The 25,166-nt window shown below is 52.1% G+C and overlaps 1 protein-coding gene across 5 annotated transcripts; it reads right to left on the bottom strand.

Annotated features, from left to right (window-relative positions):
• Positions 1–775: 775 nt before the first annotated feature.
• Positions 776–23,955, bottom strand: zc3h18 (zinc finger CCCH-type containing 18). Of its 5 annotated transcripts, none has more exons than XM_030096837.1 (19): positions 23,770–23,955; positions 19,734–20,620; positions 17,595–17,679; positions 16,539–16,690; positions 16,369–16,464; positions 16,124–16,266; positions 15,862–15,891; positions 14,233–14,347; positions 13,121–13,410; positions 8,957–9,139; positions 8,733–8,858; positions 8,389–8,481; positions 7,899–8,222; positions 5,117–5,233; positions 4,726–5,039; positions 3,914–4,149; positions 3,649–3,748; positions 1,568–1,664; positions 776–1,443 (listed from the first exon to the last, which is right to left on the bottom strand). In XM_030096837.1, exons 2-19 carry the CDS (start codon positions 20,607–20,609, stop codon positions 1,251–1,253), a joined length of 3,570 nt encoding a protein of 1,189 aa, XP_029952697.1. In that variant the 5' UTR covers positions 20,610–20,620; positions 23,770–23,955; the 3' UTR covers positions 776–1,250. The 5 variants fall into 5 exon arrangements, with proteins under 5 accessions (XP_029952697.1, XP_029952701.1, XP_029952700.1 ...); XM_030096841.1 differs by having other exon boundaries at positions 3,649–3,745; XM_030096840.1 differs by having other exon boundaries at positions 13,121–13,407.
• Positions 23,956–25,166: the final 1,211 nt, after the last annotated feature.

Here is a 25,166-nt window from a genome sequence, read left to right as displayed (position 1 = left end):
TTCCGTCCAAACAGGCGAAGCGGCGGCGCTCCAACCAGGCGCCCGGGCAGGAGGCGCGCCGCCCGACCAGAACACTGATCCAGGCGCCCATGTCTCACCAGGGACTGGTTCTAAATGTGTAAACAAACCAAAACACAGGGGGGCGGAGCTACATCCCACCAGACGTCAGGTCGTTCCAGGCGGTAGCTGAGCTGCTCCCTGGTCTCTGGTTCCAGATGTGGTTCCTGGATCGACTGCAGCCTCGCTCCTCTTTGAGGAGCACAGGAGAACCCGGAGAGCCGCTGAAGTTCTTTCTAACTTCAGGACTAAAGAGCGTGCTGGAGGTTCCGCCGGTTCCGTTACCCGGATTTAGAACCTGTTCTTCATGACTGCTCTCTGTCAACGGTTTCTCTCTCCAATCCTTCAGTCGTTCATAGAACTGTTCCTGCCTCTCTTCCACATTCTAGTGAGTCCAAAGCAAACTTTAGGTCTTGATGAAAGAACGTCTGTAATAAATTAAAACGGTTCTACTGTAAAATGCGTCAAACCTGCTGTTTCCCATCGAGGACCTGAACTCTGTTTCTAGACCAGTGGTTCTCGAATGGCGTGCTCATACTGACATTTTAAAAACGTGTCAAAAATACCAACAACTGAAGCACGGATCCAGAACGTTCTCCGTTAGAAACCCCAGAAATCTTTATTTCCCTGCTGTGGACGGTGCGTTCAGGGACCGTCAGGAACCTGGAAAAGCCTCAACACGAGAGCAGAACAGAGAGAAACCCCGAGGGAGACGATGGCTTTATCAAAATAGTTTATTTGGGCTTTTAGTCAGAAAAGCAGCCGTCTGGTGAGTGAAAGTCTCGTCCCGCCGCTCAAACTCATCAACTAAGAAAGGGAGACGGGGGTCAAAGGTCAGTCGGTCCGACTGCGGCGGAGCTAGAAGAGAAAACCGGGCTGAAAACTTAAAAAAAAAGAAAAACTTCACATCACTGATTCAAACGCCTCCCGTCTTCTTATGGTACATGAGCAGAACCGGGGTGGGGGGGCGGTTCTGCCGGTTCTGCTCCCTCCGGGTCCGCCAGGATCCTAACGGGGGGTCAAAGGTCGCCGGAGCGACGGCGCTGCGAGAAAGAGTGTCTCTCTGACGACGGCCTCCGAACACCAGCCAGACGACGGCGCTGCCCGCGGGAGGCCGAGCTGCAAAAACAGAAACCCAAGCCCTCCGGGGCGCGGGGGCGGGGCCGGGCGGCGGCGGTGGGCGGGGCCTCCGGCTACTTGGCGGGGATCTTGGCTCGCTTGCGGGCGATGGCGTCCTCCACGGCCTTCAGCTGCTTCAGCAGCTCCTCGCGGCGAGACAGCGTGTTGCTGGGCTTCCCCGACGTGGCGGCGGCGGGCGGCGGCTTCCCCGGCGGCGGCGCTGCGCCCTTCCCCGACGACCTGGAGGGCGGGGACAGGGGGCGCTTCCTGGAGGGGGGCACAGGACGGAGAGGAGGGTGGAAGGGCTGCTGTGTGTGTGTGTGTGTGTGTGTGTGTGTGTGTGTGTGTCTGTGTCTGTGTGAGTGTGTGTGTGAGTGTGTGTCACACTGACCTGTCTGCAGGAGGGGGCAGTGGGCGGGGGCCCTGGCCTCGGGGTCGCTCCAGGCGGGGGGACATTGGCGGCCGGCCGGGCATCCTCTTGTCACGGCCTGAAAACCACGAGACGTTCAGGGAACGCAGTTAAAAAAAACAAACAAAAAAAACCAGCCTGAACTGGAGGAGAATTCTATCAAATCCCACAGTGTTCTAGTGCACCTGAACGCCTCTTAATCAACACAACAGAAACAAATACAGAATACTGGAGGACGTCCTACACTCAAATCTGCCCCTGAACGCATCACGAAGAGATTCTCTGCATGTTCGCCCTGCCCTTGAACGCCTCACGTGTTAAATTTCCCACTTGTTGAGCAGTGATCGTATGACCAGGGGAACAAAACCAACATTTTCATCTGTTATTTTCAGTGAGTTCAGGAATGTTCCACTGCACCTGAATGCCTCCCGTGATGACACAGCAGTATTCACTCTGTAAGGTTCCGTCCTAAACTCAGGTGACCCACAGTTCCCCCTGCACCTGAACGCCTCATGTGGAGACGACTTCTGATGGTTTTGTAATCTTTTAAGCAGTTTTTTGAAGCTGCTTTCTTTCAGTTCTGAGCAAATGTTTGTGACCTACAGTCAGCCTTGCACCTGAACGCCTCCTGTATTTATGAATACTGAGGAAGTCATACGAGGGCGTACCCAAAAGAATCCGGAATTTGATTGTAACTTTTTATTTCTGACATTTCAAAATAAAACATCACCGTCGCCTTCAAAATAGTCTCCATCTGCATTAATGCAGCGCTCCAGCCGTGTCTCCCACTTCACCAATGCGTCGTCACACCCCTGCGTAATTGTGCCGTTTTGGGCCGGCTGCGATTTTTCTGTCACCTCCTCCACATCTGCAAACCGCTGTCCCTTCAGCTGCTTCTTCAACTTGGGGAACAAGAAAAAGTCACTGGAGGCTTCATCTGGCGAATCAGGCGGATGGGAGAGGAGATTCGTCTCATTCTCCTCCAGAAACTGCGTGAGGCGCAGCGCCGTGTCCGCTGGCGCTCTGTGGTGGTGGATCAACCGGCTCCACTCCGCCACGACGCTCTGCTTCCTCCTCACATCCTCACGGAGCGTCTGAGGACTTCCTGTAGTAGTCCTGGTTTACAGTCTGACCTGGAGGGACAGACTCGCTGTGGACGAGACCCTGGACAGCCAAGAAGCAGCTCAGCATTGTTTTCACGGCTGAGCGGACCTGAGGCGCCGACATCTGGCCCTTCTCAGACCCCCGGACCACTTATGGACCTGAGTCTTCCCCAGAGCAGCATCCTTGTAGGCTTGCTGCAACAAGCTGAGTGTTTCTGCTGCTGGTTTTCCAGCAAAAAGCAGAATTTAATGTTTGCGCTGCTCTGGCTTCACAGTCAATGTCGCCATTTTGGGAAAAAATCGCAGACCGCCGCTGCACTCTGTTGCTATAAATAGCGCCTGACAGGCGTCAGTGTCACTCTGGGAACTCGGACTTTTCACAGATGTGCACGAGGCTTACCTGCAGCACATCTGACGGCCAGAAGTCAAAACTCATCATTATTATTATTATTATTTTCTGACCAAATTCCGGTTTCTTTTGGGTACCCCCTCGTAAATCAGCAGTGGAAACTTACATTTAAGTGTCAGACAGAGATCTTCATTTTGATTTCAGTGCTCCGTTCTGTACCTGAACGCCTCGTGAGGCTCAGTGATTGTTTAGCTTCACGCTTCACCTGAACGCCTCGTGTTTCTGTGAACCAGGCAATAAACTACCAGAAATAATCACCTACACCAGAACTCATCGGGATTTTATTGCAGTTATTATTTTAGTAAAATAATAAATTAACACTGAATCTTTTATCAACTCGGCTCGTGTTTGTTCCTGAATGTCAAACAGCACCTGAACGCATCGTGTGTTCAGGGTTTTTTACAGCAGGATCATAAAATGAGCAGCAGCATAAAAACAAGGGAAAAACAAAACAAACGTGAGTTTTACAGCCGGCGGTTCGAACGGTGTCTGCGCACTGATGGGATTGCTATAGGCGTGTGTGTGTGTGTGTGTGTGTGTGTTCGTGCTACCTCTGTCTGGAGACATGGCCATCCTCTTACTGGCGGGGGAACCCGGCCGCTCTTTGTCTGATGGAAGGTATCTCTTTCTGGTTCCTTTGTCGCCCTGCTGCTGTGAAACAAGCACACACAGTCAGAGTGTGTACCCCCATATGTGTGTGTGTGTGTGTGTGTGTGTGTGTGTGTGTGAGCAGCTGGACCACAGTGTTGAATGGAACATATAGGACACCGTCGTCTGCATACAGGGAGAACTCTCCCTCCAAACAGTCACTCTCACCTTGTTCAGCAGTGTCAGTTTAATGTCCTTGTGGGACCCGGAGCCCCCGTAGCCTCCGGGTGGTCCCATGGATCCGGGCGGCGGGTGCCCCGGGTGGCCCCCCCTGTTCCCGGGCCCCGAGCGGGGGACGGGGTGGGGCCCCCCGTGTCCCCCGTGGCCCCCCCGCGGCGGGGGACCCGACAGGTCCATCTTCCTGCGCTCGTCCCTGAACGGCTCGTCTCTCTTCGTCGGCCTCTCTGTGGAGCAAGAAGAACCAAAAAAAAAAAAAAAAAAAAAGGTCAAAATGTCCCAGAAGCCTTCAGCAGTAAAACAGAAAAAATCACCTGGTTTTGATTCAGGCAACCGTCTCAGAATAAGTTACAGAGCTCAGATTTAACAGACCTAACTTAAATCAAGTAGTTTTCAATAATCTGAAAAAGGCCACAATGAAAAAAGCCCCGAGCAGCAGCCGATTGGCCAGTTTGACTGACAGCTGCTCTGTTGATGATGTCATCAGTCGACTTCCATACATGGTCGTCAGAGTCACATGACCTCTGATCCCACAGGCGGCAGGAAAAACGATTCTCCTCCAGAGAAAACTGCTTTCAAATCTCACGACGTGCGGCGAAAGTGAGACAAAAAAAGTTTATGGTTCAGTTTTCCCGGGTCTGAGTCCCGAAAACAAACTTTCCATCGAGAAATAAATTCTTCTGTCGAACCAGAAGCTTAATTATTCAGAGAACATAAAATGATGACACACTGCAAATTTGCTTTGAAAGACGTTCCAAAGAAAAACATTTCAGAGAAGCAGATGGTGTGTGTCTCTGTCTCACCTCGGGTCTTGTCCCGCCCATGTGGTCCGCGGTCCCGGGCTCCGTCCCGGCCCGCCTCCCGAAGCCCCTCCCGGGCTCCGCCTCCCTCCCGGGCTCCGCCCCCTTCCCGGGCTCCATCCCGGACCCCCTCTCGGAGGGCCTCCCGGGGCCCGCCCCGCTCCCGGCGGGGGTGGCTGGGCGTCGGGGACCGGGAGCTGGCCGAGGACACGGGACTGGCCAGGTCGGCGTACATGTCGTCCGAGTCGGCGCTGCGGATGGAGCTGCTGCTGGACGAGGCCGAGGACACCGAGGACACGCTGGAGACGCTCAGAGACCTGCAGGACATCCGGCCGTCAAACTGGGCCGCTGACGGAGGGGGAGACGGGGTCACAGCTGCCGAGGGGGACATTACCTGGACTTCCTGGATCCGGACCGGGAGCGGGATAGTGAGTTGGATGTCGATCTGGATCTGGAGCTGGAGCCGGAGTAGCTGCTGCCACTTCCACTGATGCTGCCACTGACAGTCCGCCTGGAACACACACAGGAGGGACTGTAAGGAACCCAGACAGCTCCAGACAGGGGTCTGACGGCCCTAAACAAGGGGCTGAAGCCTCCAGATGAAGGTCTGACGGCCCTACATGAGGGTCTGGCGCCTCCAGATGAGGGTTTGATGGCCCTAAACAAGGGTCTGAAGTCTCCAAACGGGGGTCTGACGGCTCCAGGCGAGAGTCTGACGGCTCTCAATTAGGGTTTAATGCCTCCAAACAAGGGTCTGGAGCCTCCAGATGAGGGTTTGATGGCCCTAAAAGAGGGTCATATATCTCCAGACGGGGGTCTGAAGGCCCTAAAAGAGGGTCATATATCTCCAGACGGGGGTGTGATGGCCCTATAAGGAGGTCTGACTGCCCTAAACGAGGGTCTGATGCCTCCAGACGGAGGTCTGATGGCCCTAAATGAGGGTCTCACGTCCATAAACAAGGGTCTGCTAGCCCTAAACGAGGTTCTGATGGCCCTAAACGAGGTTCTGATGGCCCTAAACGAGGGTCTAACGCCTCCGGACGAGGATCTGACGCCTCCAGATGGAGGTTCTCAGGCCACGATGTGCTCTTGAGGATTTGCTGATGGGCGTTCCAGGTTTAGAGCGGCTCGAGATTCACAGTTCAAATCACTTGTCGCTTCATCGGAGGGAAGTAGTTGAGCGAAAGAACAACAAACGGGCAGGAACTGGTTTTCCTGGACGCTTTCCAAGACACACACACACACACACACACGGTGTGTTTTCCTGCCCTTCACACACACACGCTTCCTCTGCCCGGTCTTCCCCCAGAATGCACGGCGTGGGCAGCCCTCGCTCTGCAACGCAAATGTGAAAGTGTGTGGGAAGTGCTACTTCTGCTTCCTGCATGAGTGGGAGTCACAGAACGACTTCCCCTCGGAAGGTGGGGAGGTGGTGGAGGCAAGGGCACGAGGAGCTAGATTCCCTCCTCCACATCACGTTTGATTCCCGAGGGAACCATCGGACCTCGGCGTCCGCTGCGGCGAGCCAACGTCTGAACCTGACAGCAGCTACTTCCTCAGAAAGTTCAACTGAGTCCGAGGCGGCGGCTTCAGGGCCCGTTTCCATGGCGACGCTGTCCAGAGCCACAGGAAGAAGTTTTTTTAAAAAGACTCCGAGGAACGTTTCTGAAAGTTGTTCTGCACATGCTCAGTAGGTGGACAAGAAGGAGAACTGTTCTGAAGAAAAATGTGGAAACGATCCATTAACAGTATCGACGCAACGTTTCCAAAAAACTGGAACATCATGGAACACGTGTTTGTTTATTTTTTCTTTTTAATAATTTGGGCTTCCAGTTCCTAAACCCCACAAAAACAGGAATTTGAAGAATTAGAACAGTGTGGATGTGATGTGATCACATGAACTCAGTCAAGACGGTCTGTCAGTCGTCAGTTCCTGGTTGGGAATCCCTTTGCCTTGTGGCACTGCCTGAGAGTTCTGGAAGACCACGTGTCCTTGATGCTTGCTACCAGCTAATCTTGGTTTCTTGGACTGGTGGTCCTCGTTAACCGCTCGGTCTTGCTAATCCCCAGAGACGGGTTCCGGTCGGGCCAGTTGGCCGGCCAGTCCAACACTGTGACGGAACGGGCATCAAACCGGGTTCTGGTCCTTCTGGCGGTCTGGGCAGGGGCCAGGTCCTGCTGGGAGATGGAATCTGCATCTCCATTCAGATCCTTAGCAGAAGGAATCATCAAGTCCTCTGGAACACTCTGCTGATCTTGGATCTAAGAAAGCAGAGGTAACCCACCCCTGCACTGGACTCTGAACCCCAGGTCGTGACTGACTGTGGGTATTTCACCCCAGACCTCCAGCAGCCCGGGTTCTGCTCCTCGCCCTTTTCCTCCAAACCCTTTGACCTTGACTCCTGAGTGAAAGGCACTCTTCACTTTGATGGGAAAAGAGGAGCTTGGACCTCTGGCCAACAGTCCAGTCCTCCTTCTGAGACCCTTCCTCCGGTGGCTCAGGCACAGAAGAGGCCGTCTCCCGGGTGGTTTTTGAAGCGGTGTCTCCCGTCTCAGTCCACTCTTTCCGGACCTCTGCCAGATTGCTGGATAAACTCGTCTCGCTGAAGCTCGTCTCTCCTGCTCCTGCATCTCCTTCCACTCGACGTTCCACTGATTCGACCGCAACGCAGGCAAAATCCCAACCGAGTTCTCCACAGTATTCTGAGGTTCTGAAGTCCTGTTTCCGTGGGGTTAACGAGCTGGAAGCCCAAATTATGTAAAAATAAACAAATAAGTACGCCAGGTGACGCTATGTTACTCATTGCACCTTTAATTTGTTAACAGGACTGTTTCTTCTTAAAGGGCTTTTCCCGGCACGTTTCAGCTTTATCTGCTGTATTTGCTGACCGCTGGCTGTTTTCCTTATTGAGCCCTTTATCTTCTTCACCTGTCGGCTTGTTGTCGAAGAGCTGCTTCATTCTATAAGGTTCTCAGGACCGATACATACCTTATTTTGCCATAAAAAAAAAAAAAAAAAAGAATTTCTGCCAACTCTGATTTTTACAGCAGACATATCGGTTGTAAATATCGGCGATCGGTATCTGCTCCATGATAATCGGAACTGGCTGTGAAGGCTGATAGCTAAAGCTAACGCTAACAGGAAGACGCTCCATGTTACCATGTCCGTCTCTTACCTTCGGGGGGGGTTCTGCGGCCGTTCTTTCCGCCGTCCGTCTCTCTGGTTGGGGGGTTTTCCAGGTTCTCGGGGGGGCATCGGTCTCCCTGCTGCGCCTCCTCCTCCTCCTCCACCCCCTCCGCCACCTCCTCCTCCTCCTCCTCCTCCTCCCGGGCCTCCGCCTCCAGCCTCGCGGAGGTTGGGGGCAGGTTTGCCCCCCTCCATCATGGGTTTGGGGGGCCGGCCCCCCTGCGGACCGCCGGATGGAGGAGGACTGGGAGCTTTCTTCATGGGGGGCTTGTCCCTGCGAGGGGGGGGCATGGTGCCTGGTTTAGGAGGCGCACTGTGGAGGGGAGGGGGGGGACAGAGCTGCTAAGTAATGAAAGTAATGAAGCGATAAACTCCAGTATCATCAGCGTACAGCTGAAGCCGACATCTGGGGAACCGGGGGTCCTGTGGTCCCCCCCTCCCATGGTCCAGGGTCATGTTCTCCCTGTGTGTTCAGTTACCCTTTGGCCATCATGGGGTGCAGGTCTGGCTTGTTCTTGGCGTTCCTGGGCGCCGCGGGACTCGGCGAGGGAGACGTGGAGAAGGACCGGGACCTGCAAGAATCGACAGGGGTTTGAATTGAGGTCTCAAAGGGCAGAAGCAGAGGGGCACCAAGACAGAACCCTGAGGAACGCCACATGTCAGAGTGGAGGAAGAACTCAGAACAGGGAAGGACTAAAAAAAAAAGGGGCCTGGTTTGTGTTTGTGGTTCACCCTTTATAGTTGAGTTGAACGAGAGCCAAACCTGCGGGCAACAGAGAGGGGTCAGGGGTCAGGGGTCAGGAGGTCAGGAGGTCAGGAGTACCTGGAGCGGCTGCCGCTGAAGGAGCTGTGCTGCGATGAGTGGCTGGAGTACGAGCTGAAGGAGGACGAGCGGCTTCGAGAGCGAGACGAGCCGGAGCCGGAGTAGGAGGAGGAGCGGGACGAAGACCTGAGGGATGGAACACACACACACACACACACACACACACACAGGTTACACTGCAATCCAGAACACACAGTTCCGTTCAGAGAGCCGGACTCTCCCACCTGGAGGAGTTGGACAGTGACACGGAGGATCCAGAGGGTCGGTGCCTCCGGCGGCCCCGCGGCGGCGAGCCCAGCCCGGGGCGCCGCCGTGGGGATTTGGACCGGCGCCACGGGTCTTTCCACTCGTCCGGCCCCCTCATGACGGGGATCACCTCCTTCTTGGAGGGGGGCTCCATCGGCCTGCTGGGGGACGGAGACGGGTCGACGTTTCAGTCACGTTCATACAGGAGACAGACAAACTCAGCCAAACGTGATAAACCGACAAACACCAGCAGACAGTTAGCCTGAGCTGAAACTAAAGGCCTGTCCATGCTTCACACGTCCGCGTGACGTAAAAATCGTCACGAATTCCTGTCCGCTAGGGTCTGCGCGGACCGATCCACGGACGTCCGCACAGCAGGCAGATTTTGAGACCGCGTTGCGCGCAGGTCGCGGCGGTGTACGCATGCGCCAGAGCGCCACAGCAAACCAAACATGACGGTAAAAGTGACGGTAGACGGAGCTCCAGCCTGATGGCTCCACACAAACACACCCAGAGAGTGGAAAACTCGTGGAAAGAGAGAGAGACTCTGTCTGGAGGGAGGAGAAGGTCTGCGACAGAAGTGAAAGTAACTAATCGCTCCGGCGCCGCCCCCACGATTCAGAAACAGGAAAAAAAGGCTAAATAAACTTTAATACTTAATGATAATGTACTGACAATGTATGTGCTTAATTTTCTCTACATAATCTGTAATAAAGGAGCAGATAAACAGTCTGTAGTGCCGGAAAAGCTTCTCGAGGATGCGTGGATCAGCGCGTCTGCATGGAACGCTCTGAGCCCAGACTGTAGTACAGGAGAAAGCGCACGGGCATCGGTGGTGCGCGGACACTCCAAAGCGGACGCGGAAACGCATAAATGTGAAGCATGGACGAGCCTTTAGCCTGAGCTGAAACTTAGCCTGAGCTCAAAACTTAGCCCGAGTCTGAACCTTATCCTGAGTCTGAACCTTAACCCGAGCTGCAGCTCTGCCTGACCTGAAACCTGAGCTGAGAGGCTCAAAGGTTTTTCTGCCGCCTCTCCTGACTTGCGGACTTTGCTTCAGAACGAATCCCAGGACTCTTTTCACCCAGATTCAGACTCTCCTGCTGCTTCTAGTGTCACCATTTCATCCTTTTATTGCATTTCATCCTTTCATTGCTCACACCTTGTGCTCGTAAGGCTTTTCTGCACGGCACCTGGTTTCAGCGATGCTTTTTAAAAAGTGCTTTATGAGTACAGTTAATGCGGCGCTGAGCTGAGCGGAGCGGAGCTGAGCTAATACAGTTGGCGTGCGGCTGGATTTCGTCACGCCAGTAGAAGTGTGGATTACACGGCTGTACTCTCCTGATGGGGATTTCCCTCCGTCGGAACTTTCTTTTAAAAACAATTGTCGCCCGGAGGAGCGGATCGTGTAGCCTAAATATTTGTTGGAGGAAATGAGCGGCGTCGGCGGACATTCCCAGCGAAGGGAGGCAACCTGAGGCCGTTTGCCAGGAGCGGCGTCGTGTTTACAGCGTGTGATGCAAGAGCAAACATGACAGCACGGCGGCTAAATTTAGCTCCGGCGGCAGGAGCTATTTATAGCAGCAGAGGAGCTATTTATAGCCGCGCTGGATGAGGACACGCTTTACTTCAGAGGAAAAACACGAGGAAGTGAGTCAACAGGAGATGATGGACGCCTGCAGGAAATGCCTCAGATTCAGACGGCAATAAATCAAGACGAGACGCTTCACAATATTTAGGCTGAACATGAAGAGAGCCGAGACCACCGGCAGGGTTTCACCACGTAAAAACCATCACTTCAGTCGGTCTTCCATTAAACAGCCGAGTCCATTTCAAGCCTCCAGCGAAGAAGATGTTCCTCACGTGATCCAGAGACGCGCCGACAGGAGCCACGTCCACGCCATGTTTCAAATTTAACATGAAAAATTACATCATCTCCTTAATTTCCTCAAATCGGTGGAACAGAATAAATCAGAAATAAAAAACGCATCCTGACGACGTTCTCACTGATCAGACTGATAACAGGAAGTGGAGTAAATGTTTGAAACCATGAAACCATGTTTTGAGGAAGAAGCAAGAAAAAAACTTTTATATATATTTTTTTTATTTTATTTTTAAATGTTACATTTTTGTTTTCCAAAGTTGAAAGCAATACACGTCACGTCGGCTCATCCTTGAAATTACTCAATCGAAAATGAGAAGCGTGACTGACCTGCAACCTGTTTAAACACATTCCTGGAGTTAAATCAGCCCGAACCTGCTGACAGAGAGACGGAAGTGAAGCCGGGCCGCTAACGTTTCATTTATCACACCGACACGGTTTTTAAAAAAGAACCCATATCGGCCGACAGCGACGTCAACGCCGATGCACCACAAACAATCTGATGTCAGCCGTTTTATAAAAATATGAGGCACTGTTTAATTTCACTCCTTGTGTGATTTTTTTTTTTTTTTTGTTCATCACTTTGTCTGATGAGTCTAATATTAAAAGACAGTCTGGATCAAATGAGCGTCTTTCTGTCCAGATGGGAGAGGCGCCGTTTCTAAACTGAAAACAGAGAAAGTGGTGGATTGATTGTGCAACGTTCCTGAAAAAAGAGCTGGATTGAATTTAATTAGTTTGACTGAACGAAGCTTCCTTGCACAACTTCCAGCGTGGTTGGAATTGAAACATTGTGGAAAACCTGGACGGCCTCGAGTTTTCGGGTCAAACCGGTTTTCCTGAGTGGATTTTCACTGGCAGCGTGTTTTTTAACGTCACTGCCGACCGCAGACAAAGGTTTGGGGAGGGCGTGTTGCAGCGCACGCTGCTCTGCGCACACGAAAAGAAAACGCAAACAAAACTTCCACGGTTTCAAAAGGAGAATGAGGACAGAGCGGGGAAGAACGGCGGCGTGGGAAACTTCCTGGAGGCGTGGCCATGACGTCATCAGAACCACTGTCGGCCAGCGCCTGAGAGCACAGTGAAAACCACTGTCTGCAGACGGTCTAGAGAGAAAACCATCGTATGCAAACAGTCCACATGCAGGGAGCTGCTGTCAACAACAGCAGAAAATGAGCTAAATGACAGGATGATTTAAAGCTCTTCAGAGAATCTGCTGGAAATGAGGGATGATCAATCAGCTGACGGCTTGCAGCTGTCTGAGCCACAGAGACCACAGTCTGAGCCACTGAGACCACAGTCTGAGCCACTGAGACCACAGTCTGAGCCACTGACACCACTGTCTGAGCCACTGACACCACTGTCTGAGCCACTGAGACCACTGTCTGAGCCACTGAGACCACAGTCTGAGCCACTGAGACCACAGTCTGAGCCACTGAGACCACAGTCTGAGCCACTGACACCACTGTCTGAGCCACTGACACCACTGTCTGAGCCACTGAGACCACTGTCTGAGCCACTGAGACCACAGTCTGAGCCACTGAGACCACAGTCTGAGCCACTGAGACCACAGTCTGAGCCACTGAGACCACAGTCTGAGCCACAGAGACCACAGTCTGAGCCACAGAGACCACAGTCTGAGCCACTGAGACCACAGTCTGAGCCACTGAGACCACAGTCTGAGCCACTGAGACCACTGTCTGAGCCACTGAGACCACAGTCTGAGCATTGAGACCACAGTCTGAGCCTATGAGACCACTGTCTGAGCCACTGAGACCACAGTCTGAGCCTATGAGACCACTGTCTGAGCCACTGAGACCACAGTCTGAGCCTATGAGACCACTGTCTGAGCCACTGAGACCACAGTCTGAGCCACTGAGACCACAGTCTGAGCCTATGAGACCACTGTCTGAGCCACAGAGACCACAGTCTGAGCCACTGAGACCACAGTCTGAGCCACAGAGACCACAGTCTGAGCCACTGAGACCACAGTCTGAGCACTGAGACCACTGTCTGAGCACTGAGACCACAGTCTGAGCCACTGAGACCACAGTCTGAGCCACTGAGACCACAGTCTGAGCCTATGAGACCACTGTCTGAGCCACAGAGACCACAGTCTGAGCCACTGAGACCACAGTCTGAGCCTATGAGACCACTGTCTGAGCCACTGAGACCACAGTCTGAGCCACAGAGACCACAGTCTGAGCACTGAGACCACAGTCTGAGGCAGAGACCACTGCCTGCGAGCAGCTGCACTCACTTGGGCGCCATGCCGAGCGGCGAGCGCGGCTTCAGGTCCTCCTTCTTGTCCCGGGGGTCCCGCGGCGGCGGCGGGGGCGGCGGCCTCATCCTGGGCCGCTCCTTCTCGTCCCTCTTCAGGCGGTCCCTCTCCCACTCCTCCTTCCTCCTCAGGCGCTCCTTCTCGCGCTCGCGCTCCCTCTCGCGCTCCCTCTCCCGCTGCCGCCGCTCGCGCTCGCGGTGGTCGCGCTCGCGCTCCCGGTCGCGGTGGTGGCGCTGCTCGCGGGGGTCGCGCTCCCGCTCGCGCTCCTGCTGACATGGAGGAGGAGGAGGAGGAGAAGAAGTCGTGAGACTGAGAGGAAGATCTGAGAGGCTTCATCCAGACCGGGCTGAGAGGATGAGACAGCAGGACAGTCAACGCTTACAATGCTTTCTACACGTGTAACCAGGTACTATGACATCACAGATTTATCTTTTTCTATTGCAGTTGCATTATATGACCACTAGAGGCTCTGTCTCCACTGAAATACAGTCCCGCTTAATCCCATTAAATCAAAGACATTCCACTAGCTCTCAGACTAAAGGGCCGTTTCAGCTGTTAAGTTGATGATGTGTTCACTGTGTTTCCCTCATGCCAGCCTGTCAACCGCTAGCTCACTAGCTAGCGTTAGCGTTGATGCTAGCGTTTTTTTCCTCCAGCTTGTTGGGGTGTTTCCATGGCAGCTGGTCTCCCCTGGAGCCCTGCTGCTGCTGTGAACCAGCCTTGCCTGACGCAGCCTCCAGTCAGCAGTAGTTCTAGTTTCCAGCTGTACGCTGCCACACTTCGCTGCGCTCGCTGCTAGCTGCCGTCGCGTCTCTGAATCAACACGGACTGTGGCTGCAGGTTTTTTTTATCTTTTGTTTGTTTTATTAAATCAATGTAACATTGCTTCTCATGTATCTATCATTTATGCAGATAACTGCCCTGGAGGGAACATTTAGTTAATGCCATTGCCTGAAGCTTTCAGGAAACATCATCGCCCCAAAACATTATATATTGGTGAAAAACCCCCAGATGATGGTCTGAGGCTGGTCCTCTAGATGTCTTACTGGGTTCGGTGTGTGTTTAGTGTGTGTTTTGTGTGTGTTACTCACACTGTAGTGGTAGGGCAGCGGCGCTTCGGTGTACTGCACTCTGAAGTTCTCGTACTGGCCTCCTCGCCACAGCGCCTCCATCTCGTAGTCGTAGTACGGGTCGGCGTATGGATCTCTGCGGGGGACAAAGAAGAAAAGTCCTGTTAGACTGACCGCAGACTGAGGATAATCTGGAAGAAAATCAGTCAGTAAACCTCTAAAATGAAGAATCAGCATTAACATCCAGACTATAGAGCAGTGGTCGGCAACTGGCGGAAAACCGGCCCGTGAACGATGATGTCTGGCCCGCCAGGTGATTTAAGAATGTGAGGCAGCTGCTTCACGGAGGCAGCGACTCCGTCCGTTAACCGGTCAGCACCCCTCTCCTCCTAAACCGCCTTCTTTACCTGTGAAACACCTGGAACCCTCTGATTCAGTGAACCTGAGCCGCAGCTCCGGGCAGCACCGTGCTGCGTTCAGGGACACTTCGTAAAAGCATCCTGCTGCCAGGTGTCTCAGTCAGCTGTTAGCTTAGCTGTTAGCCACCGATGAACTAGCTGGATTTGAAAGATTCCTTCGTGCTAAAACATCAGTCGACGGGACGCAATCTCAACCTCTGAGGCGGTGGAAAGAAGATTTAAACGCTGAGCGTCTCGGACAGAACAGGAAAGGTCGTTATTTACGGACAGTTCCGTTCTGAGAGGAAGGATCTGAACGGCGTAGCGGCGGCTTGGAGAGGATGAGGGAAACATGGTTCTGGTAGGTTTGATTTCTGGTTTAGCGGCTGTTTACTGTTCTGTTGTTTTCTCATCATCTTGATGTTCAGTGATCGTCAGGAGTGAAGCTGCAGCTGTGAGGCGTTCAGGTTCCTCAGGCTCTGTTCAGATCAGAGGTCTTATCAAACATGTGTAAAGACGAACAGTTGGTGCTTCTGTATGTTCGTTTTTAAGGAAAAGTGATCATTCACAACATTGAAATGGTTCCACATTTCACACATTCTTGTCTTAAAAGACAGTTTATTTAACAAGCTGGTGACTGAAGACAGCAGCGCAGTGGTCCAGGCTGCTGCTGTCAGGCGTTTCAGAATTCAGCTTATTGTTGTTTTGTTTTTTTGACTTTACTGAGTGAAGCAGCCGCCTGGAACAAATACAAGCTACTTTTTTCTGACATTATTGTTTTAACGTCCAAGATTGGATAGTTGTTTAGATTGGGGAAAAAAAAAAAAAAAAGTTTGATTAAGTGCGTGCGTGCAAGCATGACCCCCCCCCGCGATACAAGTGCCCAAACAAAAATTGGCCCGTCGTCAACTCAAGTTGCCGACCCCTGCTATAGAGCATCTTGCTCCAATTGCTTCCATTGTGTGTGCGTTTTTTTTTGGGGGGGGGGGGGGGGGGGGGGGGGCAAACAGAGCTGCATCCTGTTGTTCCTCCGCTTATCGTCTTATCACGCTGGAGCTTGAACTCCTAATAAAGCTGTTTGGTGACTGATCTCCCTTCCACTTCTAATGAGTGTGTGACGTGTACAAACACACTCACGGTGTGTGTGGCGAGAACAAACGACACGCCGGTTCACCCTGGGAGTGTTTGTTCAGGCGCAGAGCATTAACGCGGAGAAGAGGCAACGGAAACTCAGACGGAGTGAGACACCTACCCGTACGCAGGATCTCTGAAGTCCATCTCACTGCCAGAGAGAAAACACACGGTTACCGACCTGAGGGGCTCCCGTCCAAATCCATCTTTAATTAATAGCATAACTGCAGGGAATTAACTGCGATCAATGAGATTAAAAGTTGAAGAATGAAAAAAATCAAGAAAAAAAAGTAGACGAGAAACCGAGTTTTTATTTATGTTCAGTTAAGAGGAGCTGCTGTATCAGAGACGTGTGTGTGTGTGTGTGTGTGTGTGTGTCCTACTCGCGGATGATGCGGTAGCTGCGCTCCCTGAAGAACTCGTTCTCCTTGTCGAACTCTCTCTCGTCCTCGCCGATCGTCACGTTGAATCGCTTCTCCTCGAAGTCCGGCTCCTGCTCCTTCCGGATGGTGGCCTTCTTCAGCACCTGAGGGCCGCGCGCACACGCGCACGCGCGCACACACACACTTAAACCCAGAGCAGCAGCGGTGACGGCGGCGGTGACGGCAGCGGTGACGGCGGCGCTCACCTCCTTGGCGTGCCTCAGCCCTCGCTCCCAGGCGCTCTCCACAGGAGGCTCCACCGGAGGGGGGGGAGGGGGGAGCTCCTCCACAGCAGGGGGCGCCTGAAACAGAGGAGGGGGGGTGTGAGCGGGAGCGGTGAGGGAGGGGAGGGGAGGGGGGCGCGGGCACCGCCTACCCAGGGGTTGTTGGGCAGCAGGGGCAGCGGGGCTCCCCCGGGCGGCGCCCCGTTGGGGGAGAAGGGGTCCGGCTTGCTGATCAGGGAGTAGTTGCCCTTGTCGTTGACCCCCGGGTGGATGAAGCGGCAGTTCATGCCCCACGTGCAGTTTCCTGGAGGGGTCAGAAGGCAAGAGGCTGAGGCAGCAGTGACAGAGAGGGGAGCTTTACAGGGCAGCGGCGCCCTCTGCTGCACGCCAACAGGAAGGACCAGCAGAAAGACTGAGCAGAGCTTTCAGGTTCCACTCCACACACACCGCTCCAGCTCCCGCCTGATGCTTCCAGGTTTCACTACAAAACTGGACATAAGCTGGAGACGCTGCTGCTCCGATCAGCGTCCTGGGCTTTACTTCCTGTTCATGAAGAGTGTTCTGTTCTGTGCTCACAGCTGGAGCTGGCAGGAGAGAGCAGTGAACCGAACTCATCCATGCTGAACAGCAGAACGTCGTTTACAGAAGCTCTGTTCTTAAAGTCATGATTAATGACAGAATCAACCCAGGCTGACGTCCCCGGGCCTCCAGCAGCAGGAGGAGAGCTGGGGCATTATGGGACCTGATAACCCTGATAGGCTCTCACTAAACAACAAGCATTCTGCTAACGCAGGTTAAAACCTGGAACCACGTGTTGCATCAGGAAGCAAAGATGGGAGGGTAGTAGCATTAGTAGCAGAAAGAGGAGCAGTGTTAGCATTAAGGCTGTTCCATACTTGATGTGCTCTCGTCTTTTATGTCACACAGACCAACGTGGGCCAGCAGCAGCAGCATTAGCATCAGTGCCACTAGCAGCATTGGCAACAGTAGCATTAGCGGCATTAACATTATCAGTAGCATTAGCGGCATTATCATCGGCAGTAGAATTAGTAGCAGTAGCATTACCATTATCATCACCAGTAGCATTAGAAGTAGCATCAGTAGCATTAGCATTAGTAGCATTATCATCAGCAGTAGAATTGTTAGTAGCAGCAGCATTAGCAGTAGTAGCGTTAGCATCATTAGCATTAGCAGCATCCACCCTGTACCTTTGATGAAGAACCTGCAGATCGGTCTTGGCCTGATTTTTCTGTCTGATGGATCTTTGACTTCACCCTCCTCCAGGTCATCGTCCTGAAAACACACACGCCACACACGCCACACACACCACACACACCACACACACCACACACACCACACACACCACACACACCACACACACACACACACACACACACACACACACACACACACACACACACACACACACACACAAAACAGTGATCAGAGCTGAATGGTTTTTTCCTTCCAGTATTTGCATTCCGTCCCGGATCGTGTTCTACCCAGACAGTAAACAGTGACGGATGCGCAGTGGCCGAGAGTGGAGAGAGCATCTGGTTAACCTAACCCTAGTTAACTAGTTAGTTACTTCATGTGTGTGTGTGTGTGTGTGTGGGTCAGTGTGTGGATATTCATTATTTCATGGTGTAAGGGTTTCTGTTTTGATACTTTAAAGGGCAACTCCGGTTTTTTGACACCTGGACCTTATTTCTAGGTGAGTCATGCTCATATAATCACTCAGACAAACATGGTGCAGCTCGGAGTCCTTCAGAAGTTGTTTAGATCCAACCGATTTAGCGGAGGCCACGGCAATGGAGCTTTAGCGCGGGACATCATCTCTGCAAAGTCGCTCATTTCGGCTGTATTTCTTCATCCATCGCCAGTGTTATCATAAAGTCAGCTCGTCTACCGTCTTCAGGTGGGTCAGCTGACGGTTTTCGCTAACTTAGCCACAATTAGCTCGGATGGGAACGTTGCGGAGCTCATGTCCCCGGCAGAGAGGCACTTTTAGTTGGTCTCGGCTGTCACGGCGCCCGGGCGTCTGACTTCCAGGGGCCGAGTTGGGGCCGAGTTGGAAAACGGCCCTAAGCTGCTCCACGGAGGCTCCGGAGGTCCCAAAGCTGGCAGAGACGCACGGCTCGCGCACGGCCGCTGCTGGATGACTCTCCTCACCGGGATGTTGTGGAGCTCCGGTGCCCAGCGGAGGCACGCTGCGCCGGCCGCGAGGGGACGCGCCGCGCTGCTTCTGCAGCCCTCGCCGCAGCGGGAGGATCCAGATCTCCGCCGCCCGGCGCAGGGCCCTGCCAGAGGCCCCCCCCTTCCGCACGGAGGTGTCAGAGAAGAGCGAAGCGCAGCAGATCCCATGCATCCAACCCTGGACCGAAAGGCAACCCGGAGCCGCCACGGGGGCCCCCGCCCGACACGGCGCCCAGCGCCGCCACCGTGGCGGACGGTTCCCCCGACCCAGCGGCCCAGCCTCCAGGCCCGGTCGGGCTCCACAGGCGATCGACCGGACCCACGATCGACCGGACCCACGCGCCGTCGAACTTACCGACCGACCTGAAGACGGTAGACGAGCCGACTTTATGATAACACTGGCAATGGATGAAAAAATAGAGCTGAAATGAGCGATTTTGCAGAGATGATGTCCCGCGCTGAAGCTCCCTTGCCGTGGCCCCCGCTAAATCGGTTGGCTCTAAACAACTTCTGAAGGACTCCGAGCTGCACCATGTTTGTGGCGACAGTAGCTCAGTTGGTAGAGCGGGTCGTCTTATAACTGGAAGGTTGGCGGTTCGATCCCCGCAGGCGTAAAACTGGCGTTGTGTCGTTGGGCAAGACACTTCACCCACCTTGCCTAGTAAGAAAGTTGTGAGAGTGAATGGTTGGTGGTGGTCGGAGGGGCCGATGGCGCAGAATGGCAGCCTCGCTTCCGTCAGTCTGCCCCAGGGCAGCTGTGGCTACAGTCGTAGCTTACCACCACCCAGTATGGTGTGAAAGGGTTGGTGTGATATTGCAGTGTGAAGCGCTTTGGGCTCTGTCAAGCAGGGTAAAAAGCGCTATACAAGTGTAGCCCATTTACCATTTTGTCTGAGTGAGTATATGAGCATGACACACCTAGAAATAAGGTCCATATGTCAAAAAACCGGAGTTGCCCTTTAACATTCTGAGTAGTTTTTAACATGAGAAGTGTTTATAAATAAAGTTTGATTGAAGATAATAACATTTCTAATCAATAGAAAGCAGTGATGTAGCTGTTCTGTCTCTACTGAACGGTTCCGGTCCAACGGCAGAGGCCGTCTGACCCGCGCTTCAGGTTCTGGTTCAGGTCCGGTCTGGTCTGTACTCACGTCGATCTCGCCCTCGTCGATCTCGCCGTCGTCCTCGTCCTTCTTCTTGTCCCTGCGGCTGCGCTCGGCCCCCCGGGCCTCGCCGTCTTTGGGGGACGGGGGGAGGATGGGCTTCTTCTCCCTCTTCTGCCTGCTCTTGTCCTCCTCTTCCTCCTCCTCCTCCCTGCTGGCCCCGCCCCCTGGCTTGGCAGCGGCGGCGTCCTCCTCGTCCTCATCCTCGTCCGGGGCGGGGACACAGGGCTCCTCGGGGACCTCCTCGTCGTAGTCCAGCTCGTGTTCGTCCAGCTCGCGGGACACGGCGGCCGAGTCGTCCTTCAGCTCCCGGGCCGCCGCCCGCCTCCTCTCCTCGGCCCGCCGCCGCTCCTCCTCCTCCTCCTCCTCCCGTCCTGCTGAGGCGTCCTCACAGACCCCCTCTTTGTCTTCTCCATCGTCTTCGTCCTCCTCCTCAGCTGCGAGGCTCTTGACCTGCTCCGGAGACAGCGGCGTGTCCACCGCTCCGTCTTCGTCCTCCTCCTCCTCTTCCTGGCCTGGTGGACCATCATCATCTTCATCCCCCTCCATCAGCACGATGGTCTCCTCCTCCTGACCCATCCCCCCCGCCCCTCCTCCTCCTCTTCCTCCCAGCTCCTCGTCGTCTGAGACAAAGTCGGGGACCACCTCGTCCTCGGAGCCCCGCCCCCCCACCACCTCTTCCTCCTCTTCCTCCTCCTCGTCCTCCACCAGGCCTCCGTTCTCGTCTTCACGGAGGACGTCGCTGTCGGACAGGACCCGGCCGTCGTCTTCGTCGGGGGAGTCCAGCAGCTCGCTGTCCGACAGACCCTTGTCCTCGTCCTCGGGGGACTGGGGGGACTGGCTCGGGCTCTCAGGGGTGTCCATCGGAGAAGCTTCTGGAACAGAGAGAGAGAGGATTAATCAATGAAATTAAATACTGACCCGTCCTCTCACTGTCCTGATGGTCCAGTCCTGGACCGGTTCAGTCCTGGACCTGCTTCAGTCCTGCTGCTCTGAGCCTGTTGATCTACCTGTAAATCCCGCTGTGGGGCCCTGTGCAGCTGGAACCCAGACCAGTGAAACAGAGACTTTAACAACCTCAAAAGTCAAACTTTGAGGTTTTTCTTTGTTGTGGAGCAGAGAGAATGGTGAAAATGTCTTTATAGAAACCGTCTGGTGAAAAAGACAGACTTGTCTGAAAACTTCTCCTGCAGCTGAAACATTACAGCCCGGGCTCACACCGGCCACGGTCCGGCTGCGGTTCGGCTCCGGAGCCTGGTCAGCGCTCCGGAAACTTTCCGCAAGGATCCTATTTTTCCGGACGCCGTAGATCTGCCACGTCAGTCTGGACAGAAGCAAGTTGGGTGCCGGAAGGAAACTCGATACATGTTGCAAAATAAGTGATTTCAAAATAAAATTAGTCGTGTTTTTACCTTAAAGGTATAATACAACATTTTCTCGAAAAGACGAAGCCCCATGTCTGTTACTCACTTTTTGAACAACGCGCATGCGCCAGACCATCCGCCCGGCTCTCCTGCTTCTCCCAGAAAACGCGGAAGTGTACGAGCGCGATCTCCTCTTCTCCGGCGTGCACGGCTCTGTACAGTTTCTGCGATCCGCCTCGCTCATAAATAAAGCTTTTTTTTTCCGAAAACAGCTACAGTTTCATTATGTCAGACACGCCATCGGTAAGTACGAGCTCAGAAGCTCACCGGCTACATAAACACTCTGAATGCGCATGCGCAAAAGGGAGAAGCTGATTGGGCGCAAGCACGGAGAACCGCCTTACGAAAGCAGCTCGTCAGAATGATTGACAAACAGACCCACCAATTATTTAGGTGATCCACCCGGAAATCAAAATGTTGTACTACACCTTTAACATTCTTTTTTTTAATTCTTCTGGTAGAATTCAGAAGAAATGACGCAATCTAATCATTATACGCGTTAGAAGAATGAACGGTTTTGTACTTCGTCACTGTAGGAAAGTCAAGTGACTCCAAAATGGCACAAAACATGACCAGAGCGGCTCTGTGTTGCCAGATTGGGCGGGTCTGTGCCAAATCAGGGTTCTGTTTAACACGTCGGGTGGGTTGATGAAGTGGTTACGTGTTTGTGACATGATTTGTGCTTTGCAAATCCGGTTTTTACGGTTTAAACGTGCATTTTCTACAGAGATGCAGATTTGGACTGCTTTACATGTTTGGGCTGAGAGAGCAACAGATCTGGCAACCTCATCCCATGGACCGCAGATGCACCGTATCCAGCGTGAGCCCGGCGTTAAATATTCATGTTGGGCTGTTTTGGAGCCTCTTGCAGGCTGGTTTTGGGCCACGGGCCTTATGTTTCATACCCCTGATCAGCATTACTGTGATGGAAACTATTCGTCAATGAACCTTTTTCATGGACAAAAAACTTAAAAACGTGAAGATGGAGAATGTGATGAAACACGACTGACGCTGGAGTCAAATCAGATCAGATTAAAACCAGCCTGACGAACACAGAAGAGAATCTTGCCGTAACATCTGCCTGGGTTGAATTGGTTGACTCGAGAGTAGGAATATTTCTCAGTCTTGGTCGACGAACTGAACGCTGCCCAATAAAACCTGTTTTAAACATCAGAAACCATCTAATGATTATAATCCAGACTGTGATCTTTTGATATGATCAAAATCAGTTTGAATCAGAGAGGATAAGCACCCAGAGCCATGAATCAGACATGAATTATTTGATCCTGCAGTTTGATCTGACCTCTGAGCTCGACTAATTATAATGACTTTTAGATGAATGTTCTTATTATGTCTGTTTAATCCCAGACTGCTCTTATCTACTTCAGATTTTAAAACAAAATTATTTGATCTATCTTGATCTTTTTTATTTAACCTTCTGTCTTTACTTTACCCTGCTTGATAATTGATTTATGAAAGAACACAGAGATTTGTCATTTACCAGGCATCTCACTAAAGGATCAATAGAGTCGTTTAGTTTGTCTCAGTGTGATTCAGAGACTGATCTGCACGGCCGTCTCAGCACAGCTTCCAATGAAAGCTCCAATAATGAAGAGCTGTCTTTCTAACACAGAGCACCTGTTTGCTTTTCGTCACTTGAAGAGTTATCTGCCAGTCATGATCAAAATGATGCTCAATCATTTCCTGCTAAACAAATCTACACACAGGTACGAATAAAGTCTGTGATCATTATTACTATGTTATCAAAATCCTGGACAATTTGACACAGATCACTTTTTAATATCCATCACTGATCCTTATTAATTTATTCTGTACAATGAGAAAATAATTATCTTTTAATTATGATGTCCCTGTAGTAATTTTTTTTTTGTTAATGTCAGTCCTTACTGTTGTGCACTGCTGCTCACATGTTGCTGCTGGAATACAAACGTCCCTACTGTGGAATCAATACATGATTATTTCATCTTGTCCTGGACTCCAGTCTGAAGTACACGAAAACCACCACATTTTAAACACAGAAAGATCAATTGGTGAAGATATGCGATGGATTCACTTGAGATTAAGAAAAAATGTTGGAAGTACAGGATAAAAACTGAATGAATGAATGAATGACTGGAGGTGCTGATAAATGTCTTCTCGCTGGAGGACTTCCTCTGATAAAACCGGCGCCAGGACGGAGAGACATCTGTGTCTTTCAATCGTCTCACGGACCCATCCAGAGGCGCACATCTGTGACTGCGCACCTCCAAGCGGACCGTCGGGGTGAATAAATCGAGCACTGTTCCAGATGTGACGGATCACAAAAGTGGGATTTTGGCTAGCGAGGCCCGGCAGCCACGGAGGAGCTAACGGAGCTAGCCCGCCACACAGCAGCCCGCACCGGCGCAGGTGGTCCCGTTGGCGGGCGGGACCGCGAGCCAGGGTGGCTTACCGACAGAGACTCCCGCTCCAGAGAGAGGAGGGGGGTCAGGCACCACCCGGTGGGGTTCAGGGACCACAGGGACTCGCAGAACATCCTGCCCGGTCCGGTGCTAACAGCTAACCGCGGCTAACCTGCTAACACACACATCTTTGCTCACCTTGGCGGCCCGGGGCTCGCTAAAGACGGCACTGCTGCGTCCACAACCGCCTTCTCCCGCTGCCTGCGCTCCTTCCCGGCGGTGTGCGGTCGATGTGAGGCGCTCTGATTCAGCCGCGGTGGAGGAAAAATAAAAAATAAAACCGCCCGGAGCGCACGGAGAGAGCGGCCATTACACTGAGGTCATCAGAGTGGGACGGCGGGGAGGGCGGGGGGCGTGGCCTCGCGGTGACGTAAGCAGCACGCGACTGCTCCGCTGACTCCGTGTTATTTCACACTGGATTAGATTCTTGAAGATGTACAACAGAAAAAGGGTTCAAAACTCCCCAGTTAATGACATATTCCCTTATTTATTCCAAAAATTAGAAATTTAAATCATTATAGCAGCCAGTGGACTGTAAATAAAGTGAGGAGTAGCAATTACTGAATTTGGAACTGGGATTTTTGTTCTTTTCTTAACAAATTTACCAGTTAAACTCTCTGAAAAAGTAAATATAAAAACAGTAGAAATTTTTACTTTAAAGCGAAGCTTTCTTCCTGTCACAAAAGGTAGTTTTTCCTTTTCCTCCATCTGCTCTTACGGCTGAGGCGGGATCTTTCTGTCTCTCTTTCTCATTCCATCTTTCATCTTTGTACTGTTCATGTAAAATCATTAATCTTGTCTTGCTGAATGTCTTTTCATATATCAGACAATCATTTTCTAAATATCTCATTTTGTTCGTTTGTTTAATTTAAACAGTTATCTATATTTGTGAGGCAGCTGTATTACAGTTTTTCTCCATTTGGTTTGGTTCATTTCTTCAAACAGAAATTACATTTTCAAAACTCTAAGATCTTTTGGCAAAATGATCTTACCATTCTGCTCAACACCACAGTTCACTTCCTGAAGCTCTTCTCTCTCCCAAAACTGTTCCCTCATGTTTCAAATCTGAATTTCTTTCCCATATAAACAGTCAGAGGCTCCAAAATGCAAAGATCCTTCTCAACAGTTTTGGCTCATTTCTCCAAACAGACCAGATGTTCTCAGTTCTCCTTGTTCTCTTGTCAAAAACAACCTGGACGGCTCAGCAGAAGCACCGTTCTCCTGTCAAAGCTCAGATCTCTTCCTAAACAGTTCACTCAGGAGGCAAAACTACATTTCTTTCTCAAGCAAATAGTTATTGTCCTCAAAATGCTTCGTCCTTTTGGCATGGAGAGTCTCTGACAGTCCAAATGTTGAGATGTTTTGTCTTTAAGACAGGAACATTGGAATATCCTTGATAGACTTCTCAGTCTGAACCCAGTTCTTCACTCACAATTCTTCTTGTGATAATTTTTCCTTTTCTTTTTAGGGTTGGTTAGCTAACAATACATATTGTATAAGAAAATGAAGAAAATTTTCACAGTAGAAAAACCTTA

Source organism: Salarias fasciatus, chromosome 7, assembly GCF_902148845.1.
Source record: "Salarias fasciatus chromosome 7, fSalaFa1.1, whole genome shotgun sequence".
NCBI lineage: Eukaryota > Metazoa > Chordata > Actinopteri > Blenniiformes > Blenniidae > Salarias > Salarias fasciatus.
This window is presented reverse-complemented; position numbering and strand designations above follow the sequence as displayed.

What these genes read in the sequence shown, in the direction of transcription:
- zc3h18 (XM_030096837.1), bottom strand. Translation starts at nt 20,609, where the DNA reads ATGGACACCCCTGAGAGCCCGAGCCAGTCCCCCCAGTCCCCCGAGGAC. An exon ending in TCACTGTCCAACTCCTCCAG is followed by an intron (nt 8,859 to 8,956) that starts GTGGGAGAGTCC and finishes TCCATCCCTCAG; the next exon opens with GTCTTCGTCCCGCTCCTCCT. An exon ending in CTGCCCCCTCCTGCAGACAG is followed by an intron (nt 1,444 to 1,567) that starts GTCAGTGTGACA and finishes GCCCCCCTCCAG; the next exon opens with GAAGCGCCCCCTGTCCCCGC.